The following is a 25,504-nucleotide window of genomic DNA, read 5'->3' as shown; positions in this document are numbered from 1 at the left end:
TTTAAACATATGTAAAATGACCAGTTCAAGATCACTCACAGAAAATTCAACACGATTCATTCATTTCCAAACGACTGCCGGATTTTAAGTCGATTACTAGGCCTATCATATCTGACCAATATCAAAAATAAAATTTAGAGACACAACATTTCGGGTAGGAGAGTTTTGAAATTAGGGTAAAAAAAATGGCCGAAATATTTCAAATTTTGCCCGAAAACAACAATTTCCAGTTAAACTGGAAGTTGTCCGTTCAAAAATTTGTCACTTCATCGTGTGACTTCTGTTGTCTAGGGGTCCGCATAGACCAAGTATGGTTGACATTTGTCGGGGGTTTTTTTTTTTGGGGGGGGGGGGATTTTTTTTTTATCGATTTCTGCATGGTCCTCTCGTGGACGCGTTCTTAAATCGTCATAAAAGTACTTTTATCCTGGAATGCACACTTCAGCCAAAAAAATATATTCTTGAGAATGCCCGACACGTGAGTATTTCACATTTCACAATTAATTCCTCTTGCTACTAGAATTGATAGTGACTGATAGTTTATTGTCAATATGACATATTGATAATTGACTGAGGATATTTCTAATTTTCCGCGAAAACAAAATAAATTCTAATTCGTGAACACTGTATATAAATGAAAAAAAAATAGATAATAGGTCTCTTAACACAATTAACTGGTTTGTTATAACCAGGGGCCTTCATCGAAGAAAACTAAATGTTTTCAACTAACGGCCATTTGCGACTTCTGTCCTTTTACAAAAACGAATACACCAGGAATTTAATATAAAAAAAGGCAAATTCAATACACCGTCACGGTTTGATAAAGCCGCTATTTGCCGTTTCGGGGGTTTTAAATTCCCTTACAAACTACAATATTGTAAAAGATGAACATTTGCCCAAATAATTCCGTATTCACAGAGATATAATGAATTGAAAATGTTCCGAAATTCGGTATCCGTTTGGTAAAACAGTTTGATCGGCCTGTGTTTAATCCGAGCTGAAAGATTATTTACCGTCGATATATATTTGTCTTAATAAAATAATCAATATGAGTAAATTTGAGCGTGGATTGAGCAGTTAAAATGTAGATATTATCCGAAATGCAAATGAAAACGACCAACGGCTTAAACGATGTAATATTTTTCAAATTATGGAGAGCGATCTCTTTCGTCTTAAGCACCAAAGCAGTCATCCTTGGTATCTCCAGTGGTCCCATTCCGTTCCAATCCACATACCCTGGGTTAATCTATGGGGTATTCACATATTCAAATTACTTTCTTTACTTATACTTTACTGGTATAATAGATATCTGTATTTTACTGATTTTTTTTTTTTTTTTTTTTTTTTTGCACTGATTTTTTTTAGATATTTATATTTTGTTGATTTCATAGATATTTATTTAATTTTTGCACTGATTTTCTAGATAAAATGAAAAATATATCAAAGGTGTACATAACATAATTTACATTTTAGTCAAATAAAGCAAATGTTCATCCCTGTCTAGTCTATCCATCACAACATCATGTCTTTTTATTCATGACTAGAAACTAATAAAATTTCGGCAGTTTTCAATTATAAACTATATTTAGCTTCCTAAGGTGGGTCGTTGGTGTTTAGCAGTGCTTTGTACTGGTTATGTATTTTTTCTCTCCTGCATTACGTATTTTAAACATTGATACAAAAACATGTCACGGATGCTGTCAGTTCTAATGTTTTAATGGGGGTGTATCCATTCTGGAGACGTTCGCTGGTTGGTAAACATATTTTTAAATTGCCGTGATTTGGTAAATTAGATTGTTTTCAAATGATAAAACAGATCTGCTAATCTAACGCCGAGATCTCTAAAACATTTAATTTAATCCATCCTAATCATCGACAAGAACCTACAAGAGTGTTTTTGTTTTATCAATATCGCCCAAGGTAGTTGCAAGGGAAGATATTCATATTCTACACATCATATCCAAAGTTTAAATGATTTCATATTAAAATAGAAAAAAACGTATGGATTGTTTAAAATTATAACTGATTCAATGACTGCACGCACTTCATAATGTAAGCAGATTCCTTTTTAAATATTATCTCCATTAATATTTATCAAAAATATAATAAATAATATTTGGTTCTTTTTTTATGATTGTATCACGCTCATTGGTAAAACATTAGTTTGTTGAGACATGCATTGGCTCATACAACCAGCATATTTTCCTTAATTTTCATTCATTTGAACTGAATGGATTTTTTAAAAATAACATTCAAAATAAACCCTAGACTCGCCTAATTATTGCTTAAAGTCCAAACACTACCCTACGTAGATCAAATTGGCTATGACGTGTATTATCCACATTGAATCTTAGATAGATATGGCCCCAACCTGATTTAGTTATAATTGACCGTTTTGTAGTGAATGGCACCCAAAGTGACCGACAAGTCCAAATTTAAATTTTGTCATTTTTTTTATGAAATCATCATATCCAAAACTTTTAACGATTTCATAGAAAATGAAAAAAAAATATTATGACTAAATTTTGTAAAAGAGGTGAAATACTATGGTGGCTGATAGTGGCCATGTTAAATCTCGCCCTTTTCATAGCGCGACAACACGACATCACGACAGTATTGACGCAATCATACGACACTTAACTCTGTCGTATCATCGTGTTATTTTTATCGTAACGTCGAGATGTCGACTTATTGTCCTAGTCTCTTTCTACAAGTCACAAAAATACAGCTGTACTCATTACATCAGATACATATACATAGATACATATAAATAAGACTCGTCAAAAGAGATAATAGGAAAACGTTGATTCGTTTTCTAAAAAAAAATGAAACATTTTGCGCCCAAAATTGAATTATATTTGGTATTACATTCAAAAAATCTAGAATCATAATAGCAGGACAAAAGTGAGTCAGCTATGTTAATTCCTTGAATAAGAAGTGGTGTCGGTAGGTATCGAACAAGTATGCATTGCCTCGTGTACGACACCCACCAATACTTATAGATTACTGAAGCGATAGTTTAGAAGCGATTTCAGAAGATTTCCAATTTATTTTATTAGAGTGGGAAGGGGATTATATAAAACCTCAAATCAGACCACATAAAATCACCGCATTGGTGTAGCACGCCATCCCAATAAGTGCAGGGGAGGTTTTTTATGAGGTGAAGAAAGCGATTTGCAGCTGTTATTGACCTTATCGCATATTCATCCGTTTGGCATCACTAATGGGATCGGGGCCTAGATGATTAAAAATAGGCCCAGTATTGCCTTCAGCTATGAACACACCCCGAAAGTCCCCTACGCACCCCCCCCCCCTCTTATTTTGTTTAACAAATAATTTCGGAATCAATAAAATGGTAGGTCCCTATCAATGATGTTTGACACGACTGGAAATTAATGTGTCTAAAATTGATTAAACAACATAGGGTAGTAAATATTACATTTTGAATCCGTATCAATGATACATTTAGGGTAGTAAATATTACATTTTGAATCCGTATCAATGATACATTTACTCAAAATGTTCCTTCCAATGGATCACCATTTAACTTGAAAACAAGGGAAGCAGCCGATCGAAGAAAAAAAGATTTTAAAAAACAAGTTTCAATATGATAGTAGTGGTTCGGTCATGCATTTACATCTGTGGGTGTCATCCTTTCTTTGAAAGTAATGATTGTGCCAGATTTGAACAAAGTCCATCTAGATTCGCGGCCTGTAGGTAAAGTGTTGACAGATAAAACGTAAAAAAAAAACCAGACCTATAAAAATATATTTTCTAAAACTATTTTAATTTTGAAATTATATTATTTTCACATGTGCTAAGTGTTTTAGTGAATAGTTATAGAAAGGGTCTTGTAGATTAAGACTATAGCGCATGTGCACTGTGCAGTTTTAAACTTCCGAGACGACAAGTCGACAAGTCGATGATACGACAGTTTCGCTTTTTGTCGTGCCGTCGTATCATCGACTTGTCGTGGCGATAAGTCGATGATACGACGGCACGACAAAATCGGGTCGATGACACGACAAAATCACGCGATCTTACGACAGTTTGTTCTGTCGTAAGATCGCGTGATTTTGTCGTAAGATCGTGTGATTTTGTCGTAAGATCGTGTGATTTTGTCGTGTCGTCGTATCATCGACTTATCGCCACGACAAGTCGATGATACGACAAAACCAAACTGTCGTATCATCGACTTGTCGACTTGTCGTCTCGGAAGTTTAAAACTGCACATGCGCTATAGTCTTTATCTACAAGACCCTTCTATAAATATTCGCTAAAACACTTAGCACATGTGAAAACAATATAATTTCAAAGTTAAAAGAGTTTAAGAAAATATATTTTTATAGGTCTGGGGTTTTTGTTTTTTTTGTTTTTTTTACATTTGATCTGTCAACACTCTACCTACAGGCCGCGAATCTGGATGGAATTTGTTCAAATTTGGCACAATCATTACTTTCAAAGAAAGGATGGCACTCTCGGAGGTAAATGCATGACCGAAGCACTACTGTCACATTGAAACCTGTTTTTTTTTTAAAAAAATCTGTTTTCTTCGATCGACTGTTTCCCTTGTTTCAAGTTAAATGATGATCTATTGGAAAGAACGTATTGAGTAAATCTACGCTATCACTAAGACGGATTCAATATGTAATATTTCTCATTACTACCTATGTTGTTTAATCAATGCTATACATGTTATTTTTCAGTCGTATCAAACATCATTGATATCATTTTATTGATTCTGAAATTATTTGTAAAACAAAATAAGAGACGTGGGGTGGGGGGCGTATGAGGCTTTCATAGTGTGTAATCATCTAGGCCTCGATCCATTGTTTTTGGTGCTTGATATTTTGCGGGGGAGTCGCAGTGTCTAGGCAGGTAAGACGTTGGTTCGGTAACCCGAAAGCTGGGTGTTCGATCCCTTCATTGGACGAGAAAGTTCATCCAGATTTTCCGACGAGGTCTTGTCAGTTGTGCTGGACAGAGGGCCTGGCACGTAAAATATCCCTTGGTAGTTGGAATTCGATATAATGGTAGGCCATAGTGCGCTGTCCTGGCAAAATTTCGCTCATAGTATGGCGTATGCCCGTCTTCAATATGACAGTACTGGTTCGGTCATGTATTTACACCCGAGAGTATCATCCTTTCAGAGGATCGCGTGGCTACGTGGGCAAGACGCTGGCTAGCTAGCCTGGAGGTCGGGTGTTCGATCCCACACTGATCAGAAGTGAATATTCGCTAGGCCTCTGATAAGAATGACATCGATGCGACTTAATGAGTCCCCAATATTAACATTATTCCTCCGACAAATTTAATTCTAAAAAATTTTTTTTTATGTATTAGAAAAATAAATAAAGACATTTGAAGTATTTGTAGGTAAAAAATATTTCCTATGTAGCGTAAATGGGTATTAAAATGAGTAAAAGGCATCATTCTACCCGAAGCAGTTACGTCTTATATAAACAATGCACGCGCCATTGGTCCAATGATTGACACCGCGTGACGTGATTGCATGTGTTGAAAACAGTCATCTTTTACAGAGATATTAGACGACTTTTTTCACAGATTGGTTCGATCCCTGCATTGGCCGACAAAATTCATCAAGATTTACCGGCGTGGTTCCCCCTTGTCAGTGATGCGGGACGGAGGGCCTGACAATGACAGCTGTCTAGTCGTTCGGATGGGACGAAACACCGAGGTCCCGTGTACACATTGGCGTGCACGTAAAAGATCCCTTGGCAGTTGGATTTCGATATAAGAGCGGGCCGTAGCGCCGCTTCCCGGGCAAAATTCCCTCATAGCACACTGTATGGCGTATGCCCGTCGTCTTTAGCCCAGTTTAGGAGAGAACAGTAGGACGTTAAACTCCATCTCATTTCATTTCATGCCATCCTGTCTTTGAAAGTAATGATTATGCCAAATTTGAACATCTAGTTCCGCAGTCTGTAGTTATACCAGAGGGTTGACAGATAACACCTTAAAAAAAACAGATCTATGAAAATATATTTTCTAAACCTTTTTTAATTTTGAAATTATATTGTTTTCACGTGTGATAAGTGTTTTAGCGAATAGTTGTAGAAAGGGTCTTGTAGATTAAGACTATAGCGCATGTGCAGTTTCAAACTTCCGAGACGACAAGTCGACAAGTCGATGATACGACAGTTTGGTTTTGTCGTATCATCGACTTGTCGACTTGTCGTCTCGGAAGTTTGAAACTGCACATGCGCTATAGTCTTAATCTACAAGACCCTTTCTGTAACTACATGTATTCGCTGAAACACTTAGCACACGCGAAAACAATATTATTTCAAAATTAAAAGAGTTTTAGAAATATATTTTTATAGGTCTGGTTTTTTCTTTGTTTTTTTGTACGTTTGATCTGTCAACACTCTACCTATAGGCCGCGAATGTAAACTGACTTTGTTCAAATTTGGCACAATCATTACTTTCAAAGAAAGCATGACACTCTCGAATGTAAATGCATGACCGAATCACTACTGTCATATTGAAATGTGTGTGTTTTTAAATCTTTTTCTTGATCGCTGCTTTCCTTGTTTCATGTTAAATGATGATCCATTGGAAGGAACATATTGAGTACATGTACGTTATCACTGATACGGATTCAATATGTAATAATATTTCTCATGTTTAATCAATTTTTGACATATTATTTTCCAGTTGTATCAAACATCATTGATACCATTTTATTGATTCTGGAATTATTTGTAAAACTAAATAAGAGACGTGGGGTGGGGTATGAGGCTTTTAGAGTGTATTCATAGTTGAAGATATTACTTGGCCTTTTTTTACTCATTTAGGCCCCAATCCCATCAGTGATGTCAAACGGATGCAAGCCTATATGCGATAAGGTCAATAACGGCTGCGAATCGTTTACTCCACCTCATAAAAAAACTCCTGCATCTATTTGGGTGACGTGGGGGGGGGGGGGGGTATGAGGCTTTTAGAGTGTGTTCATAGTTGAAGATATTACTGGGCCTATTTTTACTCATCTAGGCCTCAATCCCATTAGTGATGTCAAATGGGGGAGAGAGAGAGAGAGAGAGAGGGAGAGAGAGAGAGAGGGGTTTAACGTCCACTCGACACAAATTAGGTCATTTCGGGACTAACATATGGTTTAATTTTATTTCAATAAATCGTTTGCGCGTAGGGGTCTTTAGCAGTGGGAGGAAACCGGAGGACCCGGAGAAAACCCACGAGGTTTGACAGGCGACCCTACACCTTGTCACGTACAACCGGGGATTCAAAACCACGCCAGTTGACTCAATGACAGGCTGTGAATCGTTTTCTCCACCTCATTCAAAAAAACAAAAGACTCCTGCAACTATTGGGGTGACGTGCTGCACTATGATAATGCTGTGATTTTAAAGAATGTGACCCGATTTGGTTTTTTTACAATCCCCTTCCCACCCTGTCTTCTGAAATCATTTTTAAACTATCGCTCCAGTCATCTATAAATATTGGTGGGTGTCGTACACATGGCAATGAATGCTTACTTGTGTGATACCTCCCGACACCACTTTTTCTTCAAGGAATTAACTTAGTTAACTCACTTTGGTCCTGCTATTGTAATTCTAGATTTTTTAAATATAATACCAAATATAATTCACTTGTGGACACAAAATGTTTCATTATTTTGAGAAAACAAATAATTAATCAACGTTTTCCTACTATCTCTTTTATATTTATCAAATCTACTACTTAGGCCTATATATGATGTAATGAGTACAGCTGTATTTTTGTGACTTGTAGAAAGAGACTAGGACAATAAGTCGACATCTCGACGTTACGATAAAAATAACACGATGATACGACAGAATAAAGTGTCGTATGATTGCGTCAATACTGTCGTGATGTCGTGTTGTCGCGTTATGAAAAGGGCGAGATTTAACATGGCCACTATCAGCCACCATAGAAATACCGACAAAGAGAAACTATAGCTCACATTGGATAATCAATTTATAAAACCCACAGGCAACTTAGACAAGAATTAACATGTGATAAACAAATAGAAAATTATTTACATGTATTCTCTTATTGAAAGAGACATGGTAGCAAAACAGGTATTTGCATTGTAATTGGAAGACCAAATGGATATACCCATTCTACATATTGTTTCAACAATTTAAATGATTTCATAAAAAAATGACAAAATTTATATTTGGACTTATCGGCGTAATACCGACAAGGCAGAACTATAGCTTATACTGACCGACCGGGAAGAGCTTAGACGGGACAGACAAGACTAAATGCGTGATTGATCAATATGTCATGTAACTCATGTAATATATTTTTTAAATTTTTGTTCAAATTAAGGAATGTATGCATGCATGCTTCAATAAACAATCGGTTGTCATTAAAGAGCAATATGCAATCTCAAACAAGGACAATGATCAGAAATAAACTTACTGCCATAAACAACATTAGATCTATATATGGTACTTAATGCATCGGTTGGACAGATATACATGGAGATATTCAAAAATAAAAACTGATTGCACTTTGAAATGTATGAATCAATCACTCGGTATGCCGTCTCTTTGTCAACTCTTCACTTATCCATAATTTGTCAGTTTTTATGAAATCATTTAATTTTGGACGTGATATGTAGAATATCCATAATACTACTTTCTCTTTTGCAACGTTTTGGAAGATGCCACACATGAACCAGTTTGTAGCTCTAATCGTCCTTACCAGATTGTGCGACTGTAATACTATCAAAAATTATGCAATCTTTTTTAGACATATCGACGAGTTTTAGAAAACAACAAACCCAAAAAATAATGGAAGAATTTTGCTGAAATGTCCGATAATTGAATTTTGGAATGGTATCAGTGGCCCCAAGATTGAATTGTGTTTTTTCAGTAATTAAACTTGCAAATACGATAATGGGTGTACTTATGATGAATTCGATGGGTGCTAAAAACATAGATTTCTACACTTTGATCAATCTTCTATCACATCGTGAAGTTTAAGTAGCCAAAATCCTATATAGCCCATGAATCTAAAATGGCGACCGAAAATGATTTGAACAAGAGTGCAAAACCCCAAAATATTGCATCTGACAAAAGCTAATAATAGCTGGTTTTTAGATTCATTTTTGGCGTCACTAATTGGCTGATAAAATAAGTCATGTTTTGTCACTAAATATTAAAGGAATCCTGGAAAACCTGGTTCACAATAACCATTTATGATACTAATTTATGTAAATTCAATAATCTAGGGATTTGACTTCCAAATGGGAAGGTGTGACATACATGGTTTTTCAATATTGCTCTATGTCAATACTTAAAGAGTTATCCCCCTTCATGAACTGACTGCAACATTATGTTAAAGGTAGGCCAGCACTGCGCGGGAACGATGGGGTTTGGGTTGTTGTCCATGTCAGGGCCTATTTTAACGCGCTTACAGGCACGGACATGCCTCTGGATAAAAAATCCGTGCTTTGAAAATCTGAAATCGGTGTTTTGAAAAAATCTTATATAGCCTTGTGAATCTGAGAAGATTGTATTGTTGACGTATCCATCTAAAGCACGAAAATTGCATGGCAGGACATCTTCAGGTGCAAGTGACAGTGAAAGTTCCTTTGCCTTTGGATCTACTTTGGATGTTTCTTTGTGCTGTTAATGATATTGACACGCGGTTATAAATGTAAATGTTAATTCTGTTAGATTCTGGTTATAAAAGCGTAAGCGTGATATCGTGTTATAGGAAATCAAATTTTATAAATTTTCATAGAACTCCAAAACACCGGAAACCGTGCTTCGCCAATAAACCCTTAAAATAGGCCCAGATCCATAAAAATAGTTCTTGTTGCGAATGGATAGTTGCCATAATGGGAGATAACAACCGATTCCATGAAAATGCGAATGTATTGATTACCTGTAAAAATATTGTCTTTCGTGGTTAACATGTCCAGTTTTAGAGCGGGAGCCCAGGTGGGTCAACCTACCTGAAAAGTGTACAAATTTTCTCCTATATGGTATCAATGAATGTATATCTGGTATCATCAGATTGTAAGTCTGCCGGGTTTTTGATGATGGGTGTGGTATTCCACGCCTAAAATGACATGCCCCCCCCCCCCGCCTTCCGCAACTAGGCTCGATTAGCTCAAATGTGTTCCACATCTTCAGGTATTACAAAAACACTCTGACAGACATTTCTGGTGGTGGGGTACCTCTGACAGGGCTATGTACTTGCCAGACATTTGTAGTGTCCGCTAATCCAGCCTAGTAGGGGGCGTGACATTTTGGGGCGTGTCTGTTAGGGGTAACACACCGCACAAACTGTCTGGCAGTGGTCATTCACGATTCCTATGGAGGTACTGAACAACTCCAAAGCTGTTTTAGTTGGTACAGATTTCAGCTAATCTAGCCTAGCTGTGGTCTGGAAATTAGAAAACTCTTGTCAGGGATGCCCCGCCACAACAAATGTCTGGCAATTACATTGCTCTGTCAGGTGTACCCCACCACTACAAATGTCTGTCAGGGTGTTTTTGTAATACCTGAAGGTTGAACCCCTGGGCTCTGGTCTACTTGCAATCGTGTGCGACACTTTCCACTAGATTTCTGATCCTCCATCGTGCTAAGCGAAAGGGGTGGTGTTTCTGGGTGTAATAACCGTGATTTTCTTTCATTCGATCAAAGTCCAGTCCCGTGTTGCTAAACATATTCTCTGACGGATATCAGTCAATAAGGGGCGTTACGCGACCCTTCTGGATACAAGCCCTGCTGCTCCCAGGCGGTTTCGCGGCGGACACGTGACAAATGGGTGAGGGAATTCTGCGAGAACCGCTAGGCGAATTAGCGTTTCGTATTTGCTTAAATTACGTAACTTTAGGTCATCTGGGATGGTATCGGCCTTCCACAGTATTACTTTGCCACTTAGCCAATGTTTCCAAATAAGATGGGTTATGACTGTGAGCTGGAAACCCAGTTGGCAACCAATAGTTTTGAAGGACGTTCCGGTCCAATGCATAAAGATTGTCGGCATATATTTGCGCATACGACAGTCTACTTCGCACCAAGTTCTCAGACAATGAGTCCATATTGCAAGAAACCAATTTTAAAGAACTTTGAAATAAGTTGCATGTACCATATGTTTGATGTTGTAGCATTGCAGTCACTCATGAATGATCAATTATTTGTATTGAAGTTCGTTATATAATTTAAAATCATTATTAATCTGGAACTCGAAAGTAATTGAGAGATAATAATATCTATATACTATAAGGAGGTTTAAATGATTTCGGAATTAGTTGTAATATAACAATATGAATTATGAATTCCATCATCCTCACAAACTGTGACAACCGAGTAAAAAGGCAAATTAAGTGCAGGACGCATGCGCCAAATAATTATAAATCTGTTTCAACTAATCGGATACAACTCACCAAATATTCCTACGCTGTCACCCACGAAACAAGGGCCAAAGCTATTTTTAGTCTTTTTCTCCCTTTTCATTTTCCCCCCTTTTGCATGGCGATTTTTGTTGATTTTTTGGTGTAGAATCGAAGAAAAGGGTTTGAAAATACATTTTCTGTCAGGTTTTAGTGAATATTCATGATTTTTAGGCGGAAGGATACAAGAGTTGAGAGGTTGGTTAGGTTGAAATGTAGGGCCGGAAATTGCATGTTTACTTGTTTTTACTTCCAGGTTGTATATCTCAAGTTTTTCACGAAGAACCTCATACGTGCTTTTGGGCAAGAGGTTGCCACATGTTGCTCCATCTATTGTAGAAATCGTTCTACCCAACGCAAATTTGGGAAAAAGTTAGAGTCAGTCTAAGAGACGAGAATTAACATTAAAGTCAAAGAGAAAATCATTTGTGATCTGTGGCCTGCCTGTGTATGACAAGGCTGTGACTGATATGCCTTTGTTTTGAAAATATGAAGATAAAATTCTCAGAAAATATATATAAAATATGTTGACTACAGAAAAACTAAAAAAAAGTTAATTTAAAAAAAAAATCAAAGTTTGGACAAAAATTGTTATTTTACTGCAAATTTCTCAATTTTCAGTTTTTATTTAATTTCTAACTTTAAAAAAAATATTTTAATGCCCAATTTTGGCTTATTCAGCCTCGGGAAGCACAGATAAAGTGAACAGTAATGTAATTTCACCAAATTTTGTCTAAAAATCAAGAATTTTCACAGAAAATCTCCAAATTTCCCCCATTTTGATGTGGAAATTAATCCTTTCATGACTACTCAAATGAGTCAAAATGTCAAACATACCCTTATTCTTATTGCTAATATAACTTAGATGGGATCTATAAGTTTGAAGATTGGTAACACTGAGTTAATAATGTACAGGAGATGGGTTTGTACAAAATGTTCAAAACAGGATTTGGCTCAATTTTGCCACTATTTTACCCAGAACAAGCATTTTTTGTTTTCTTTAAAACCTTAAATTCTTGCATTTCCTTCATTTAGAAAGCAATATTCCAGTCTTTCTAGACATTTTTCACCCCGCAATTCCGTTAAGAAAGGCTATAAATGCCCCATCCCACCCTTTTTTATTGATGTGTTTTGAGAGAATTAATTGCCCCCGTGTTGACATTTAAATGATTGTAATTGGAATTTGTGGTTGAATTACAGCTAGGAATGTTATTTTTCGTCAATAAATAGTTATTTTGTACATTTCACGAATTTTTAACCCTTTTGGTTTAAGGTCAAACTTAGAACCCTGAGACATTTCAAGCCAATGAGACCACACCCTGATATAAAACTGGTGTCTATGTGTAAATGTCAGCTTAATGTTCAATATTTTCTTATCAAAATCTAGGATTTGTGGTGATTGAGGCATTTATGTTACTTATAGAACAGTAAAATGTTAATTTTGCTCCTTTTCAGGCCTCCTTTATGTTGTCAACTCTGTCATAACTACTTTTTTGACTTCATTTTTTCAGGAAATTGATGTAAAGGTCCAGACATCTTGCTTCAGCACAAGAATTACAATAAAGACTTGTATAATGCCTCTGAGCTTTGAGATGTTGAAAACATTGAAATATTCCAAAATTTGTAAAAAGTGTGTATTCTGTGACTCTTTTGTTAGAGAGGGGTGGTCATAGACCAAATATTGTATTTTATCTTTCGTCAAGGCCTATTTTTAACCATAATTTATATTTTATGCACATATTTTAGTTTACATGTACATATGCTAGTCGGGGATGGTAAAACATAGCTGTTAGGCAGATTCCTTTGGGAATGTTAGTTCTGCAACCAAAGATTAGTGACATGTTTAGGGGGTGGGGATACATGTTTCAGTATAGATCTCTAATATCACAAACAATGCAACTGATGTGTGATTTATCTGTTTGCATATTGTCCAAGGTTTCTAAAAATATATTTATTGCCAGTCTCGCTATCTAAAAAGTGGAAAATTATTGGGGGGGGGGGGGGTAAAAGATGCTACATGTAAATTTTGTACATTTTTCCTGACATGGCAGTAAAAAATTATATTTTTGAAAAAAAAAATATCCAGATTATGAGTGTTTTCTGTGTAATTTGTATGTAACTTGTCTGATGTTTTCACAGAACTCCAATACTGCTTTTAATAAGAAAATGTTTTTAATTTTAGCACAAAAGGCCCATGGACCACCTGAGGTGCACCGCTATACATAAAGCAGCATGTATACTTCAAGGGCCATCATTTTTGCGGTTATTCTTTGATTTTGAGTTTCTTTCACCTGTGCCAGAACACATAGAAAGCATATAAAAAGGCATTTTGGTGATACCTGAATTTCACCCCTATATAGGACACAGCTCACCAAATATGCCTACGCCGTCACCCCGTCACCCACGAAACAAGGGCCAAAGCTATTTTTAGTCCTTCTCTCCCTTTTCATTTTTCACCCTTTTGCATGGCAATTTTTGTTGACTTTTTGGTGTAGAATCGAAGAAAAGGGTTTGAAAATACATTTTCTACCAGGTTTTGGTGACTATTCATAATTTTGAGGCGGAAGGATACAAGAGTTGAGAGGTTGGTTAGGTTGAAATGTAGGGCCGAAAATTGCATGTTTACTTGTCTTTACTTCCAGCTTGTATATCTTAAGTTTTTCACGAAGAACCTCATACGTGCTTTTTGGCAAGAGGTTGCCACATGTTGCCCCATCTGTGGTAAAAGCGTTCTACCCAACGAAAATTTGGGAAAAAGTTAGAGCCTGTTTAAGAGACAAGAATTAACATTAAAATAAATGGGGATTAGTGATCTGTGGCCTGTCTCACAACGTCTGAAACAGTTTGATGACGTCACGATTCTGCTGTCATTACTGATGGAACTCTTAACAGAACTTAAATTCCACGCCGCTCGATTGCAATTCCGTTAATACGGAAAATTCAGTACTTTCCCTTTTTTTATTAGTCTTTCGACAATATTCTATTTTTTTCCAACAAAACATAATTGTACAAGTAAACAATCATTCACACTTGAACTTATCCAGCTCGCCAAAAATCATGACTCCCAACAAATCATAAAATTTAATAAATATAATATGTGACTACAATCTTGTAATGTTGGAAATGTGTAACGATTAGCTCCCTTAGATTGTATGTTTATTTTTATACTTCAAGTCTTGATGATTTATTCAGAACAATACACTACACGGTTTAGAATATTCAAAGCTTATGGATATTTTTGTGGTTGCCATTTAAAAAAGTCGATGTTTTAATATGGAGGAATTAGAAATGAAATGAAATGGGTTTAACACCCTACTTTTTTGCCCCTACTGGGCAAAAGAGGGAAGAATTAAAAGAAATTTATGAATGCAGAAATATCAGTTACTGGCATAAACAGTGATGGAGGTCCCCTAGATTGTGAGGTCTTAGCCACCAAACTGCCATGCCTAAATGTAGGTAAATCAGGCACCGCCGTCAGTTTTGCAAATGTATAAAGCGTCATAGTTGTAGGGTTTCAAGGACTACAGGTCATAATGAAAGCGTACAAAGATCACACATAAGGAAATTTAATAAAAGCATCAAACCCGACAAAAGCAGCATAAATTCATATCTTCATATGTAACATTTTAACAAAAGGAAAGCTCTTTAGTATTTCTATTAATTAAAATTAGAGATTTCTCGACATTCGCTTTTACTTAGGGCTTGTGTCAAATTTATAATTATTTCAACTGTATAAAGAGACAAGCACGTGGAATTGACTTTTTTAACCGCTGTTTCATGGATTTCTAACCGACGACTTTAACCTGTGATCTCACTTTCATGAATTTTACAGTTATACACAGTGTCGCCAACATCAACGCTACTACAGTAAGAAGAAGAATAGCCAAGCTGACCATTACTTCCACCGACTGAAAACAGTTCTCTGCAGCAGCAACATCAGCGGCAGGTCTGGGTGCACCCGGTACAGCAACTGTGGCTTTGCCTATGGAAAAAAAGAACGTGTCATAAACGTAACGCCTTTACATCACACACACTTAGATTTTGTTTTGTGGTTGGGGGAGGGGGTGCAAATATTTGGGTGGTGATCACCATAGTGATCACTTTGACAAACTCCGACGGCGTAGACTATATAATATATATTTATCCTTTTCTGTACAGTCTTACTCACAAAAGGGAAAGGTAACCCGGGTTTCGGAAATAGCTGTACTTCTGTATAAACACCATTGCTACTGTACTAGTCATTCATATAATACCATGTCCAAAATCATAATTTCTTTAATAAGGTAGTGTGCCCCATGTTTCGAAAATTTTCCCTACTAAAATTTCTTGTTCCAGCTTTCTGTCATGTTTCGTAAAAAAGTAGTCTTGATTATCCCGGCTAGTCAATCAGACGGAAAATGGTCGGTAGACTGGTTAAGCGAGACTAATTTCAAAACGTTGGCACGTAACCTATATTTTGCTCAAAAGTGCCCGGATGTTATGGACGACATTCGGAACAATTTTTCAGTGTATTATTTATGGATGGTTAAATGGTCATAGCTTATTAAGTACAACATGGTCGTTTATTTAGTGACTATAAATGTGCCAAACAGATTTAAGGATTGGTATATACATGTATATAAATATTGTGGTGTAATTGTCGAGATATTTGGACATATTTATTTATAGTGGGGCACTCTTTATAAGGTCCCAAAGTTCAAATACTAATTAAAGGGCGCATGAAGCTATTTTATGGAATCTTGAAATAGACAAAGTGGTTCTAAAAGCACATATTAATGTAATATGAATGTATGTAAAGTGATTTATATTCAAGTGAGTTTAATTTCTAATCAATTACGTTCGGTGAATACGTGAACAGTTCAAATTACGCCGCCGTAGCGCATTCTAAACGTTTTATTTAAATTAATATTCTGTCGTTTGTGAATCAGCCTTTGCCAATTACTTCCACATTGTCTTGTAGGATATGTTTTTATCTGTTAATTACAAAATGTTACCCGCAAACATTGGGGACACGATTCTTGTACTGATTATAAAATGTTAATTGTGACTTAAATATTGGATATTAGGATCCTATAGTTTCACGACAAGACAACAACATCAATATTGATTGAATTCTAATTCGTGTTTTAATTTCGAATATTATAGAAAATATTGATTGAGTTAGAGACTTAGCTCCTTTAACTGACTAACCTGTAGGAGAAGCCTGTAGATCAACAGGATCAGACGCATCAAGTACAGTCAAAGATTGATGTAGTATCACTTCTTCATTGTTACTATCTCCTACATTTTTTACGCTTCTCTTTTTTCTTGCACCACAAGTTGGCTGTAAGTGAATAAATCCGATCAGGTAAAGATTGTGTCGTTGAAACAATACTAATATACTTAGTGAGGCACTCTAACGTTGTCGCCAGGTACCTATATCATTTGGACATGCTCATACGGGTGAACATCATATTATTAGCTCAGTGGTTCTCAACTTTTTTTGCCAAACAGCTCACCTTGGAACACATGAAAAAATGGCGGCACACCTGGCTATATATAATGAAAAATATTTGAATTTTGCAAAATAAAAACATGGGAAGCAAACAGAATACAACCGTAGACAGACTAGTCATAAACGCATAGAATGAATCAAACTAAATAAAGAACTTATCAACTTATCAGTAGCTATGAACTTATCAGTAGATACCACTGAAATTGGGATCACTTGATTTTTCAAACTCATCCTAGCAAAAAGATTGATCAGTATGTCATTGCTTAAATAGACTGTAGACCTCGTTGGGTTACGTTAAAAAATACTATTTTCATCTATAGTGCCTGCCTAAGTAATGGGGGGGGGGGGGGGTCGCGCATTAGCGATCTTTCTAGAACACCTAAGATCACATTGAGGCTCACTGCAACATTTTATTCAATAATCATAAATCTTGCACTTATATAATTGATGTCCGTTGTTTTGGAGATAAAAAAAATGTGTACTCACTACTTCACAGTTTTCTTCGGGTCTACATACTTTGACATTACATTCAAATAAGACGACAGGTGACTGATGGAATTTGAAGGCTTTAAAGTAGAAGGATACAGTCGGAGGACTTATGGTATACTTTATACCTTCACGAGATTCAATATATCTTCCTTCTTTGGTTATACAACTGTAAGTGTAAACACATTTAACCGAATTGCTACAAATATTTGGCCAACTAGCTCACCGACATACTATATTAGATTATTACTGTTCAAGCACAAGAGAGAAAGGACACTTGGTCGTTTAATTGGAAACATGAAAGGCGTAAAATAAAGGATGATTACATCAAGTACATAGCAGAATATGTTCTATAGAAAATCTGATCATATTTCATTGAGTGTTTTATAAACTTTTATAAAGATGTTTTACCCATTGTCTATTATTGTTACGTTAATTTGTGGGGTAATATCCGGTCCACGTATTGCGTAACATTTCATCAGTATCAGTTTGGTATATTCTGAAATCAAATAGAAAACACTCATAAAAGTCCTAAATCAAGCACATGGTTAAACTTCTCTGCTGAATCGTTCCTTCCAATCCGTACTGAAAATATACTTCCTGTTCTACTTCCTGTTCTGCCTAAGCTGGTTGTAAAATCGGTCAGGTTATGAAGAATCGTGCTCACAGAACAACAAGAAATTACCACATAACTGAGAAATAAAATGGCATGTCATCACCAACCAATATGGTAACATTTAGCAGACAAACTAAATAATATCACAATATATTTACATAAAAAAATAAAAACAAATATCACAGTCTAGTATATAAAATCACAAACAATTTTAAATTGAAATTGAATGGAAAACGTTACATTTAGATTAGTTCTGGGGACATGATGTAAACAATTCGAAGTATGGTGTATGGTAACAAAATGACGTGTAACATATCGTACTTACTTTGGGTATCAGAAAGTGGGAAGAACAGTCTCAATGGTTTGTCCAAAAACAATGGAGGAGTAATCTTTGTTCCAAAAGCGTTTTGAATATCCATTTTTACAGGTTCATATGTCGTTGATACAATGTCATTTGCTTGCGGAGCTCTTTGTGAAAATAAAAAAGAATACTATAAAGTGCCTGCCATAGAGTTGAAAATTAACAATGAAAATAATTCAAACCATGCAAAACTAGAAAAGAATATGCCCGTGCGATTGTATCACGTTCTCGCGGCGCGCTCGTCACGACCTCTCCGCGCTTTTGGCGTTTCTAATGAGATCTATTGGCTTGGCATCGGCGATCATCGAAAAACCCGCGGCGCTATAATCACGCTCATGGGGCTCTTACCGCACGTCTTTTACGTGTATCGCGATTGCACGTTTCTTTCTACTACGTGATCACGGCGACTATATAAGCTGGTCCGATTTTTGGAAATTTCAAAATGATTATGGTATATGAACTTTGAATCGCCTGATTTTATATTAAGTCGCACATGAAAAGCATGGTCGCCATAGGAGCGTAATGCAAGCTTTGTAACCGCGCCATGGTGGTATTAAGAACTTCATAAACGCAGTGGCAACTCCTAAGATCACCATAGGCGCACTGGGAGCACCATGAGGACGTGGTGCAATCGTGCAACAGTGGTGAAATCATCGTAACATCGCCATAACAACGCCATAAGGACTCCGAACACTTGGTGGGGTCGTGGCAGACACGCGAGGGTCGTGGTGAAGACGCCATAAAGTCGCCGTTGCAAATGTTACAATTTTCGCATTTTCTTTGCCACATGTGTACTCTGTGTGTACTACCTTCATGGAGATGTTTCAAGAACCTTTGAAATTTATGTGGTAGCATAAAATGACAACCGAATTGATATTGGTCATTGAAATTGAAGGATATACTAACCTTTCGTCAACGGTTATAGTACTTAAGTCACTGTTTAGAGATGAAACGCCGGAGTTCAAATGAACACATGTTGCTTTTACCAATATGTCAGGTGCTGTCACAAATAGTGAACCCTGTATGATGATATCGACGTTGTATGTAACATCGCCCGCCTGAAATAAAATTTACAGTCTAAACCCACAAGAGAAATCAATAAACGGAGACTGTTGCCCTGAAAAACCCTAATAATATGCACTTATTGATTACAATTGAATACAGTACTGCTTACACCCCAAGAAAATAATTTTCTTAAAATATTAAATATTACTCAGGGATTGTAAATAGAAATAATGGGCAATTAACTGAAAAAAGGGACAAAAACAAGATCTATGTGTATAAAGGTAAAACATACACTGCCAAACAAAATATGCTAGAAAAATAACACCACCCCACCCCCACCCCCACCCCCACGGTTAAACGCACCCACACCCACAAACGCCCACAAACACACACACCCACCAACACACACACTTCACACGCTCAACAGACAAGCACATTTCTTATTTCTATCTTCTTGCCCAAAACCCATGAATGGTTTCAATTGCGCCTAAAGACTCACCGATGGCGTGTTCAGCATTGCTTCTAGTGAACAATCGCCTGTACTATTTGCACTTGTAGTAAGAGTTAAGTTGTATGTTTTTAGAGATCCAGACTCTGTTAGCCCGAATTGACATTCAGGATCTGTTTTATTATATCTAACGTAAACAATGCCACCGAACACTGGGTATGGAGTAATATAGATGTCCATTGTGTTCCCGGTACACACGGCTTCGGCTGAAAAATAGCGTTATAAAAATGTTAAAGAATTTGTTTATGGATCTAAGACATCCAAATCTAACTACATATATACGAATTACAATACCGAGCACTAATATCTAAATACTAAAGAATTGATTCAGCAGAAAAACTGTTTGATTTTATAAACAAATCTGTATTTTGTTTTGTTTTGAGTATTTGCGCTATAACTTCAAAAATTACCACAGTGCCGTCTGCTATAAGTGGTGTCCTGGTGACACCAAAGGGCTTGTGTCACCAAATTCGTGAGAGCCTGTTGTTATAACACGAGGTGAAATGCGCCACGGTTTCAAGAGAGAGATAGAGAGAGGCCTGGTAACGTCCACTTGGGTGGGATTTGGTGTATCTCAATTTTAATAATTCGCTTGCATGTCAGGGTTTTCAGCAATGAGAGAAAACCTGTAAACCTCCTCAAATATCATCATCTGATCGAAATCCCAATCACTCAACTCAATAAATGACAGACATTGGTAAATGTAAACAAAGATGCCTCATCATTATGGTAGATAATTTTAAACTGTGACTACCATAATGGCGATCATAATTCTGAAGCATCTCTATTTGAAATTGCATTCTGCTCTCAGGTCAATACTGAACCGATTAAGGTCATATTAACTCACTTTACGAACTTCATATATGTATAGTCATGCAGTTAGTTATATTGCAAGGAATTTGGGAACTTGCGAACAACCCCACGTGAAAACTCACAGAGATTCAGATATCTGCACATGACGAGTAGGTCCATAAACGTTTAAGGGCCTTTTAACCAGAATTATTCAATTTTATTTTACAGAAATTCGCTTCCTTAAATAACTATATTAAACGTGGACTGTCAATCAGCTTACCTCTCCTGCTCTCACAAAAATCACCATAAAATGTATCAGTGCATAAACATGTGTCTGTGTTAGTCGATGTTTGTGTTATACATCGGCCACCATTTAAACATGTAAATTCACATTCCGCCATATTTACCCTTTCAGAATCTATAAAATAATCAATGAAAACGGTGACTTAATCCAAACCCTTTTAATCGTTTCAAAATAAAAAAAATACAATTGGTTTACAAACTCTGTAACTAGCATTAAATTACAACATAATGTGTTAAAAGCGCAATATTATTAAAAGTTAAGGTATAACGATTACTTTTTTTATTTCTTCTCATTCCGCCATCTAGTCTTAGAATTTACCCATTGGTGCTGGGTAACTCATTTTTATACTTGAATACCGTGCCAAAATGGTATCTAACCCAGATTGTATTTTAATTGTTTAAACTACTATTTATATTGTTTTAAATTTATATAAGGAATATGTCCGTTGGCCTTCTGGTGCAATTCTTGTTTTTAAAACTCTGAAAGTATTTGCACCGTGTAGATAATGGAATGGCCTATTTAAACCAAATGAACTAACAGACAATTCGTCATAAACACACACTCAGATATGTAAAACGTCTTTAACTTACACTCTGTGATAGGAAATTGACATTGTGTACCAAATGCTTGAGATCCACAGACACATGTCCCTGTATTTGAACAGGAATAGGGATTTATACATTCCTGGTCACTCCTTTTGCAGTCGAAGTACACACTTCTTACACCTGTAAAATAAGTCGTATTATATTTTCATTTTAATTTAAGGAAAATAAGTTACATGTAGTTTGGAAATAATACCCATGTGTCGAGGTTTGACTCGGTACCATGCATGGGAACAGTTACATAGTTAGTTGGCTCCTGTTTCACACGGAGCCATTTTGTTTTCATTGACTTTGTGACACACTCCTCTAAAGAGCTTTGCAACAACTCCGCTATTAACAATTTCTATAATTCTTTCTTTTTCTATTTTTTTCTCTATTATTTATCATTACTATACTTAATCAGACTTATAGAGTAGTGTATTGTACATTACGTATGTATACCATTTTACTTGCAAATATTTCAAAGATATAAGTTACTGGGCAAACCGTGTACCGAGTCAAACTACGACACAAGTTTAAGTGACTAAATGACCATGTTGCGATAGAATACCTTTTTCTATGGCCTTTAATTCATTGATAATCGATAGGTTATAATTTTTCATATGGTTAGATTAAAATTACAAGAAGTGACATCCTGTTTTAAGTACGAATGCGAGATTTCAGACAATCGTGTTTCAACGTACTGTTATTTACACCATTACGAACGTGATTGCAGTGAATACATTGTGTAAGGAGAAGACATTGGAAACTATGTTGGCATTCTCATATATTTCATTTTAGCAATCCCCAACAGCTTAATGTACCTCAGATTTCAAATGTAACAAAGGTGTTCCTTAATCTCAACCAACTCTTGTAACAGTATCTTGTCACCGGGATGTGGTGTGCATACAATACAAAAAGCAGCAAAAGTGCATTAATAAAAAACAAAATAATAAAATATAAAATCGTCTACTTACATACACATAGTGTTAATAGAATACTTAAATTAATTGGCCTCAACATCTGAAACATGAAACCGTGTAAATATAATATATTAGCCATAATCTATAAAACATAACGTATTCTAGCCTATTCATGAGATTTTTTTTTTAAAAACATGACGTAGTTTAAAAAAAACATTCAAGGATGGCATTGTTTTCAAGCTATTTAAAACAGCTGTTAGTCTATTGGCTGATATGTTGGGGTGGGGGCATTTATATATCCCTCAATTAGGCTCTTGTAACCGTGGGAGGTAAAATAAATAGCATAGTAGATTACTCTGGATCATGGGAAAGAAGGATGGAATTCAAGATTGCGCCCAAGATGGCCGCCGACCATCAGGCCCCTGCTATTCGTGTTCCGGTGGCATGTCTGACCTATGTTTTAGGGGTTAAGCAATCCATCAACGAATGGCGTCATCGTGAAATCCAAGATTGTTGGCAAGGTTTTAATAATTCAGCGCGACTAGGATAAACGTTTCTATGAAGCTGTAGCGCAAAAATAACTACCTATTTTAATCACTAAAATATATCGATAATGGCCCCGTCAGACCGGTGTGGCGCCCTTACTGCGCTGCTGCGACCGTACGGCGACCAGAAAATGCACAAGCTCGCCGGCAAACGTGAACACAACACGCGAAAATGTCCCAAAAAATTAAAAAGTTGAAAACAATCGTGTTCTCATAGCTTTCCAGTTCAGATCGCAGAACCTTGGCGTTTGTTTTGAACATACTCAAAACAAACGCCGTGACTTGGCGATCATTGGCGACCACAGCACGATAGCTGACGTTTCCACCACGCTTATGGCGATCTTAACGCGCTCTAAAACCATTTTCCGTCGCCGTATCAGCGAGGTAAGGACGCCACTCTGGTCTGACGGGGGTATAAGAGTCTGTATAGTCAGAATCCTAAACGGGAGATAATTCCATAGTTTAATAAAGAAAATTCAATATTTCCATGATATTTTTTTCCGTATGTCACGATCAACAATCCAATGAAATTAGGTTCACCGCATAGAATTTAAACATGGGTACATCCCCACAATTTGTGATCGAAATTGTGCATTTGCATGGAGTCCCTGGATGAAAAAATGTCACCGGATCTCTTGCATCAACAATTTTCCGTCAAACACACAGAAAATGCGATTTGTATGTCAGTACCCACCCCACCTGGTTGCCTTGTCATAGCTGTGAAACTTGTGTGCCTCCCTTGTTAACTCTGTCATTACATGTGACATGTTTATTTATTGTACTGTATTTTAAAAAAAAAATAATAATTTGGGAGGGGGTGGGGGTTGCAGCACAGCCACCCCAACCTCTTTAATCTGGCGCTGTTTCCAGTAACAATCAACAGCGATGGCACTTCACTAAATCGTGAACACATTATTAAAGTCAATTAATATTGTAGAAACAGAATATTTAATTTAAGGAACTTACCTTACTTAATTTACTTAATTCAAAATTGTCAAATGTACGACTTAGGTTTTTATAATGTTCATAGTGGGAATATATCTCAAACTTGAAATATATATTTTGTTGAACAATGTCTTATTTATATAAAGCAGGCAATAGCCTAAGGCAATAAAGAAATCACATAATTGTACAATGGATACATTTCAGAAGGGTTGATATATTATATTGTAATACACTGCTTAAGTGCGATAATGGTGTGGACTTTTACGATATTAATATAAGCTAGTATGCAGTTTCTGAAATCATAAAATTCATTCTGATATCATACATGCATCTGAGACGGTTAATCTTAAATAATCTGAATTATCCGCGTATTACCACTTCAGTCATTATAATAATGCATAACAACACATCTTGGAACAAAAACGCTGGGGTCAGCACGGGTGGGATTTTCCGACTATTTCTGGAATACCCTCTCTCTCATCTGTTACCACCGTCCTCCAAATACAAAGGTCATTTTGAAACATCTCAACTGTGTGACAATTTGACCCCTTGTTTCATGAATCTGCGCTGCCCCCCTTACCAGGTCTCACTACCTGCAGAGGATCTTTTCAATGATCCTTTTTAGTAATTTTGATTAAGCTATGGACAAAAGTATACCAGTAGAATAACAAAGCTCGAAAATAAATAAGATAATTGATTTAATATCTTATAATAAAAATAATTAATATTCCCCCCCCCCCCAAACACACACACGGTTCTTGTTATTATATATACATTACCACCTTTCTTCTGATTAAACAATGAAATATAATAATACAAATTATATACACAAATATAAAGGTTTTAATTGTATTGCACTTCCATATTTTATATAATTAAAATTTCTGACGGCCAAAATATATAAATACATACGGTTACCTGACCAACCCTATTGTTTCAAGTCATAATCGCCGACCCTAAACCTTTTTCTCATTCCCAAGGCCCTGTATCTCGACCTTGATGTGGTTTTCTGTGGACAAATTCCAACACTGACATTTCGGTATTATTTCCAGAACCTTACTCAGTATAACTAGAAATGCTAGGAAGTAGAAACTACAAACCTCATGAAAAACAATTTGGGGCAAAGTAACCGTAAACACCTGTATTTATTTTCTGAGTTATTGTCTGTTCTGAAATATAAAATATTGTTGTCTTAGGTGTGTAGGTATAACCTAATTACAACACATAAATCAACTTCTAATTGATTGATGGGTTGATTGATCGTTGACTCAGCAGTGAACGCCTAGTCAGTATCCAAAGACCTATCCTTTGACGCTAGCACAAAACTATGGAAGCTTATTGCGACATGACGAGAATGCGAGTATCTCGCCCCGAGGAGACGAGATTATTTTTACCTCGCTTTCTCGTCGTTGGCTTTGCAAATCAGCGCGTTTTCGCCCTCGAAATTATAAACAATGGCCGCAATAGTCTTCCATTAAAAACTAAAATTCGCATTCCCACTAAAAGAACCGGAAAAAAAGTATTCATG

The 25,504-nt window shown here is 36.3% G+C and overlaps 1 protein-coding gene across 2 annotated transcripts; it reads right to left on the bottom strand.

The window, feature by feature from the left end:
* Positions 1-14,463: 14,463 nt before the first annotated feature.
* On the bottom strand, positions 14,464-25,133 carry LOC126821170 (EGF-like domain-containing protein 2). 2 transcript variants are annotated; one of them, XM_050549556.2, is made up of 11 exons: positions 25,077-25,133; positions 22,541-22,586; positions 21,573-21,707; positions 20,959-21,096; positions 19,878-20,092; positions 19,280-19,431; positions 18,338-18,480; positions 17,808-17,895; positions 17,397-17,565; positions 16,607-16,739; positions 14,464-15,398 (listed from the first exon to the last, which is right to left on the bottom strand). In XM_050549556.2, the coding sequence occupies exons 2-11, from the start codon at positions 22,584-22,586 to the stop codon at positions 15,202-15,204; spliced, it is 1,416 nt and encodes a 471-aa protein (XP_050405513.1). In that variant the 5' UTR covers positions 25,077-25,133; the 3' UTR covers positions 14,464-15,201. The 2 variants fall into 2 exon arrangements, with proteins under 2 accessions (XP_050405513.1, XP_050405512.1); XM_050549555.2 differs by lacking the exon at positions 25,077-25,133 and adding an exon at positions 23,998-24,066.
* Between the last annotated feature and the right edge of the window lie 371 nt (positions 25,134-25,504).

Source organism: Patella vulgata, chromosome 5, assembly GCF_932274485.2.
Source record: "Patella vulgata chromosome 5, xgPatVulg1.2, whole genome shotgun sequence".
NCBI lineage: Eukaryota > Metazoa > Mollusca > Gastropoda > Patellidae > Patella > Patella vulgata.
This window is presented reverse-complemented; position numbering and strand designations above follow the sequence as displayed.

Coding starts and splice junctions, on each gene's coding strand:
- LOC126821170 (XM_050549556.2), bottom strand. CDS start 22,586: ATGTTGAGGCCAATTAATTTAAGTATTCTATTAACACTATGTGTAT. Junction 20,093..20,958: donor TTTTTGTGAGAGCAGGAGAG/GTAAGCTGATTG, acceptor GCTATTTTTCAG/CCGAAGCCGTGTGTACCGGG. Junction 18,481..19,279: donor ACTATAACCGTTGACGAAAG/GTTAGTATATCC, acceptor ATTTTCACAAAG/AGCTCCGCAAGCAAATGACA.